Source organism: Canis aureus, chromosome X (assembly GCF_053574225.1).
Source record: "Canis aureus isolate CA01 chromosome X, VMU_Caureus_v.1.0, whole genome shotgun sequence".
Lineage (NCBI taxonomy): Eukaryota > Metazoa > Chordata > Mammalia > Carnivora > Canidae > Canis > Canis aureus.
Genome location: NC_135649.1, coordinates 35,005,109 through 35,011,995, shown reverse-complemented (window position 1 = coordinate 35,011,995; position 6,887 = coordinate 35,005,109). Strand labels below are relative to the sequence as shown.

General features: G+C 37.6%; 1 protein-coding gene across 1 annotated transcript; it reads right to left on the bottom strand.

Moving 5' to 3' along the window:
- Nucleotides 1-2,251: 2,251 nt before the first annotated feature.
- CT83 (cancer/testis antigen 83) lies at nucleotides 2,252-3,884 on the bottom strand. The gene is made up of 2 exons (XM_077890200.1): nucleotides 3,662-3,884; nucleotides 2,252-2,577 (listed from the first exon to the last, which is right to left on the bottom strand). The coding sequence occupies exons 1-2, from the start codon at nucleotides 3,728-3,730 to the stop codon at nucleotides 2,299-2,301; spliced, it is 348 nt and encodes a 115-aa protein (XP_077746326.1). The 5' UTR covers nucleotides 3,731-3,884; the 3' UTR covers nucleotides 2,252-2,298.
- Nucleotides 3,885-6,887: the final 3,003 nt, after the last annotated feature.

Genomic DNA, 6,887 nt, shown 5'->3' with positions numbered 1-6,887 from the left:
CTTTAAATAGTGAAATAAGGCAGAAAAATCAGGATTCTATGGCCAGTAAATGATAAATCTAGAAAATGGAATCCAGAAGCTTTGAATACTTACTCCATATAATATCTTCCTCAGGTTATAATGGGAAGAAAATATCTCCCACCTAATTTCTACTGTGTTTCACAAAATTAAGAGTTGTTCATTATATTCTCTGAAATCTAGGTTTATTTTCAAATAGAACACGGGACAAAATACTAATGAGGAAATGGCTTCAATCAAATCTAAGATTCTAGGATTGTAATATATACTTAATAGATCACGTAAAATTATTTTTGTCTTGAGTTAAGTTACTATTTACAGATGATAACCTATTTTCATACTTATAGAAGATAAACTTGTCAAGAATAAGGGAAGGCAAATTAGAAAGTCCTATGTCCCAGTTTCCTTACAAAGGATAATAAAAACATATCATTAATAGACTTATACATTGATTATTGACTACTAGTTTAAACATCACAGCCTGGGATGGTGAACATTGCCTAAATATGTAAGAAACTTCTCAGTTATTTTTAAGGTTCTTAACCTGGGCTTCAGAGAACATATGAAACTGACATTATACATATCATTCTGTGTGTATGTATACATACATTCTTCTAGGGAGAGAGTCTATAGGTTTCATAAGAATACTAAAGGGGATCTGTGACTCAAAAAAGCTTAAGAACCATATACACTACTACTTTTGGCTTTTTTGTTCTCAGCAAATGAGAAATAAAAGGAATCATTTTAATGCTTAATTTTAAATTAATACATTTAATTTTTAAAAAAGATTTTATTTATTCATGAGAGACACAGAGAGAAAGGCAGAGACATAGGCAGAGGGAGAAGCAGGCTCCATGCAGGGAGCCCAACACGGGACTCCATCCCGGAACTCCAGGATAACGCCCTGAGCCAAAGGCAGACGCTCAACCGCTAAGTCACCCAGGTTTTCCTAAATTAATACTTTTAAAATTCCTTTCCTCTTCCTTTTGATTGAAGATTAAAGGAGTAAGGGATTAAGGTATTTAATTTATACTGGTAATTTATTTTGGGGCATTACAGTAGGTATACAGATGGGGCTATAATTGAACAATCTCAGTGAACCATGTACATATATATAAAATGAACTTGTGATAGATATTTTGAGGATTTTCTTTGTGGATAAGTCAAATGCCATTAGTGAACTTCAACAGATTGTTAGTTCCTCAGTTACACTGGATTTTATAAAACATTTGAAATAGATGGCTGATTAGAATCAAGAAATACTTTTTCTTAATTTTAATCCATATTACATTAAATGCATTCTATCATTATATTTTGGTACTATGTAAGATGTCCATTTTTCACCAAATAAAAAAAAACCATGCCTTTTTCTATAGGTGATTTTTGCAATTCAGGGAAGATTTAGGCATATTTCTAATGAGATAATATCAAATTGATGGAGGACAGGGTGACAGGTAAGAAATCCCCTTCAAGAGCTGACTACAAAGAGGAAGAATTTATGTGACTATCTTCACAAGTGTCTACAGCAAGATCTTAACAATGCCTGGCATATTTTAGGGTGCTCAATGATAGCTCTTATTACACAGATTCAACAGTGTAAGAGAGTATTCTGTATAAAAGAAAAAGTTCTGGGCAGCCCGGGTGGCTCAGCGGTTTAGTGCCACCTTCATCCCAGGGCGTGATCCTGGAGACCCGGGATCGAGTCCCACATCGGGCTCCCTGCATGGAGCCTGCTTCTCCCTCTGCCTGTGGCTCTGCCTCTCTCTCTCTCCCTCTGTGTGTCTGTCATGAATAAATAAATAAAATCTTAAAAAAGAAAATATGCTTCAGATATTTTAAAAAAAAGTTCTATCAAATCTCATTTACTTTAACACAAAAAGACATTTGCAATATTGTACTGTACAGCAAAAAAGGTTTTCACATGTGAGTGAAATTGAAATAGCTACATCTCAACTATACTCTTTTAACTGTGCTTATTTTTTTTTAAAGCAAACCTTTGGAACTGTTTGTCTACTGTGCTTTCGTTCCTTCCCCAGTTAAACATATATAAACATATATGTTTATAAACTTGTCAAACTTGTATATATAAAAATATATAACTATATAAAACATACAATCAATTCTTTAAATGTCAGTAAAAGCAAATTGATAAATGTCTGGATTTCATACCTGACTTGGCATCCCCTCCCCTTTTAAACAATTCATTTGGTATAAACACATATAATCAAATGAATTCACTCAAAGTGCCTTTAATGATTGCCTCCACTGTCATTACATTCTCTAATCTCTGTCAGTAGATTTCCAGTTAACTAATGCACCATTTAAATCCTTGAAAACTAGAAAAAGTTCCAATTCAGCCAGCTTGTATTCCACGATCCTGAGGTTTACCAATATTTGCTTCTGCATGGCTATCGTGTGTGGGAAATTAATTAAGATTTCCCGAGAGAGGCTGTTGACTGAAAGACTCTTATCAGTATTGCTCTTAGTTGACCCAGTAGAAGAGGTTGGTCTTACTAGTGCAAGAGAAGTCGAATTTGATGACATTTCACCAACGCTGCTCTGTAAGTGAAGGAAATTATACATATGTAGTTTATTGAGTTTAAACATTTCCAAAAAGAAGCTGACCTTTGAATAAGGCAGGGGGCTGGTGGTTAAGGGCATTGATTCCCTGTGCAGTCAAAAACCCATGTGTAACTTTCTGATTCTCCCAAAATTTAACTACTAATAGCCTACTGTTGACCAGAAGCCTTGCAGATAGCATAGTCGATTAACATGTTTTGTATATGTATTACATAGCATATTTAAGAAAGAAATAAAATGGTATTAAGAAAATCATAAGGAAGAGAAAATACATTTGCAGTACTGGACTGTATAAAAAAATGAGAGTATAAGACCCACGGGGTTCAAACCTATGTTGTTCAAGGGTAGACCAAATAACATGCTTAGTCTTGGTTATCAAAATAAACTGATTATCCTCCCATTAGACTTAGAAATTGAAAATCTGTTGAACAACAATGTTGACTCAGAAATATGCTCTTCCCAAACAAAGACTGAAAATATATATCTATTTAATATCAAAATGTCACATCTTTGGCTTACATTTCTTGAACAGTCCAGTAGGTCTATACTTGGACCCTGATTCTTTCCTAAAAGGATCACTGAAGATCGAAAGTCACTTGCAACTTTCCACATCACCAGGAAACCCACATTTTGACCTGAATTATTTGTGAATGCCCAAATACCTCTTATAAAGATGGTTGGAACCAGGGTGAAAGCAGCAAACAAACGTAAGGAATAGCAGAAGCCAGAGAAGATAGAGAAGGTATAGATTCCTAAAATAGGAGGTGGTGGTGGAGGGTGGGCCCTTTCAGTTCTACTTTTCAAGTGGGTGCAAAGCTGACCATAACCTCCGCGACTTGGGGCTTTTTACGGGGGGGGGGGGGGGCGGCACAGCTACTGAATCATTGGTCAATAAAAGGGAAGTTTGGGGGTAAACACCTGGGGCTGTTGCAAGAGAAGGAATGAAATGACCTCTCCTTACTCTTATTTTACTATTTTAGTATCTTTCTACTCTCTCAGACACCCCCCCCCCTTTCAGGTACCATCTAACTTCATCTAATTCCAATTTCTCTTACACGTTTACCTGAAAGCGGCTTTTCCAGAAGACAAACAGAAAAGCAAACAGAATGCCGCTCAGTAGAAGCAACAGCATGCTTGAGTTTCCTCCTCTGCGTCTTCTCTCTTCTTCGGCCCGAGGCACTCGGCGGGCAGCTGGGAACCAGGGGGACACTGGTCGCCGCAGCTCGGGAAGCCACAGGCCACGACGCGGCGCGTCCCGCACTGCCCGGTACAACTGGGAGACGCTGCAGAGTTCAGCTTTATATAGTGCAGAGGGCGCGTGACGTAACAACTGAGCACCTGCGTAAAGGCGCTGTGTCACAATCTGATGACGTGAACCCGGAACCAGGCGGCGTTACAGAGGCCTACCGTGTTGCGCTGTCCCACCATTAGCCAGGGTGGTGGGAGGCGCTGGGGCGGTGGGGGTTTCCTGGAAGCTGAAACACGGTGGAAATACTCCAAATTCATTGGTTAAATACAAGATTTTAAAAGTGCGCATCCCTCCTTTTTTTCTCTTTTATGTTTGTCTTTGCCGCAAGCACTCCATTATTCATTTCAAAAACAAGTTCAGAAACAAGATGGAAATGTGCTGTGAAAGATAGTTACCCACAAACCGTGTAAGTCTTTGCCAGAAACCTCCACAGTCCCATTGCTATTTTAGGATTCACTCCAACCCTGTTCACTTTGGGCTCGTTATGTACATTTGTGTCACTGTACAGTTTAAAAAGTGATTCCAAAGACATTCTTCCATATAATTCTCCCAATAATTTTGTGCTATACGTATTTTTAATCCTGTGCCCACTTTCGGAAATGAAGAAACAGAATCAGGTATTAAGTAAACTCATTTGAAACTAACAGCGCGAGCTGGACTCCAATCCACAAAGATGAATTCTGAGATAAACTCCGTCCTTCTCTTGCCCTCATCCCCGTCCTCAGGACCTCTATCTGCACTTGCTGACTTGTGAGCATCAAGTATTTAATATTACCCACTCATGGAACTGAACAATATATTTGGGTTAATATTAATGAGAGGCAGCAGATACAGGAGTCATTGTACTCAACAGGAAATGTTCAAGAAATTCGGGTAGATGTACAAGGTGGCACTGAACTAAAAACTCAGGGTAATCTCAAGATGAGTGTCAAACTATAACCTCTTACTGCTTGGGGAAATAACTCACATCTTCATATAGATAGGAAGGAGATGAATTATTTATAAGTTTTCACATCAAGCTTATTTCCCAGTTATGAGTTGAAAGCTTAAAGATTTATTTATTCAACAACTATTTATTAAACACTCGAAGGGTGGATACTGTGATGTATTCTGGGGATATGACTATGAGCAAAAATAGGTTTCTGTTCACCAGAGTGTGCACTGTGGGGTGGGAGACAGACATTAGTCAAATACCCAGAGAAATGAATGTAAAAGTGCTGAGATAAGTGGTAGCAACAGGTACATGGTGGCACAGGAGCTTTGAATACGATATGGGAAGTAAAGGAAAATAAAGCTCCTGGCTTTATGGCTTATTCAATTAGATGAGTGGGAAATAACCATGTATGAGACCACTAATCATGAATTTGGTGTTGGACATGTTGAGTTTGGAGTTTGAGGTGATACTGAGACATGAAGCAGTTGAGCTCAGGGAGATAATTGAGGACATAGAGTTGTGAGGCATCTGCATATAAATGATAATTGAAGCTCTAGATACAGAAGAAATTGCCTCATGTCAGTTTAGGAATACAAACAGAAAGAAGAGAGCATGGAAGTATTTCAGTATATAATGGCTGGGTAATAACACTTCCTTTGGTATATTATTGTGGTTATGTTAACATCTAAAGTTTTTCATCCACTAAAATGGAGTGCAGCCCAGTAACATTATCTCTAACAAAAGCACTTTTTTAATATAAATTTATTTTTTATTGGAGTTCAATTTGCCAACATATAGCATAACACCCAGTGCTCATCCCATCAAGTGCCCCCTCAGTGCCCGTCACCCAGTCACCCAGTCACCCCCACCCCCTGCCCACCTCCCCTTCCCCCACCCCTAGTTCGTTTCCCAGACTTAGGAGTCTCTCATTAACAAAAGCACTTTGAATTTTGATCCTACTGGTATCCAAGGGAATGCTTCAAAGACCATAGAAAATATTCTCATCAGGGCGCCTGAGTAGTTCAGCAGTTGAGCGTCTGCCTTCGACTTACGTCGTGATCCTAGGGTCCTGGGATGGAGTCCCACATCAGGCTCCCCGGAGGGAGGCTGCTTCTCCCTCTGCCTGTGTCTCTGCCTCTCTCTCTCTGTCTCTCACGAATAAATAAATAAAATCTTTTTAAAAAGCTGCTTAAAAAAGAAAATATTCTCATCAAGCACATTAGAGTACTCTTGCTAACCACAGAGTTTTTCATTTATTTTTATTGTGGTATAATATACAAAATATAGATTTTAACATTTTAACCAATTTTAAGTGCACGTCTGTGGATTTAAGTACATTCACATGGTTGTGCAACTCATCATCACCATCTCCGAAACTTTTTCATCTTCCCCAACTGAAAATCTATACTCATTAAACACTGAATTCCGATTCTTTCCTCCACTTAGCCCCTAGAAACTATCATTTTACTTTCTGTTTCTACATATTTAGGTAGAAGAGTTACCTCATAGGAGTAGAATGACACAATATTTGTCATGTTATGATTGGCTTGTTTCACTTAACACGATGTCTTCATGGTTCATCCATACTGTAGCATGTGTGAGAATTTCTTTCCTTTTTAAGGCTGGTTGATATATTAAATATATATATATATATATACCACATTTTATTTACCCATTTATCCATCAATGGACATTATGTTGCTTCCACTTTTTGGTTATTGTAAATAATGCTGCTGTGAATATGAGTTGTTTATATCTTTTAGATATAACAGTCCTTTATAAAATATGTTTTTTTTTGCAAATGTTTGCCCCCAGTCAGTGGCTTGTGTTTTTACTTCCTTGACAATGTCTTTCACAGAGCAGAAATGTTTAATTTTAAGGAAATCCAGCTTATCAATTCTTTCTTTCATGAGTAGGTCCTTTGGTGTTAGATCTAAAAAACTAAAAAAAAAAATAAAAAAAAAAAACTATCACCTTTCCAGGGTCATCTAGATCTCTTCAAATTAGCAACTCTTTTTTGTTTTTTTTCCCCCCTATTGTCTTAATTTTCTCTATTTCCTTTATTTCTGCTCCAATGCATCTTATTTTCACCTTTCTGATAACATT

Coding starts and splice junctions, on each gene's coding strand:
- CT83 (XM_077890200.1), bottom strand. CDS start 3,730: ATGCTGTTGCTTCTACTGAGCGGCATTCTGTTTGCTTTTCTGTTTGTC. Junction 2,578..3,661: donor TCTGGAAAAGCCGCTTTCAG/GTAAACGTGTAA, acceptor CTTCACTTACAG/AGCAGCGTTGGTGAAATGTC.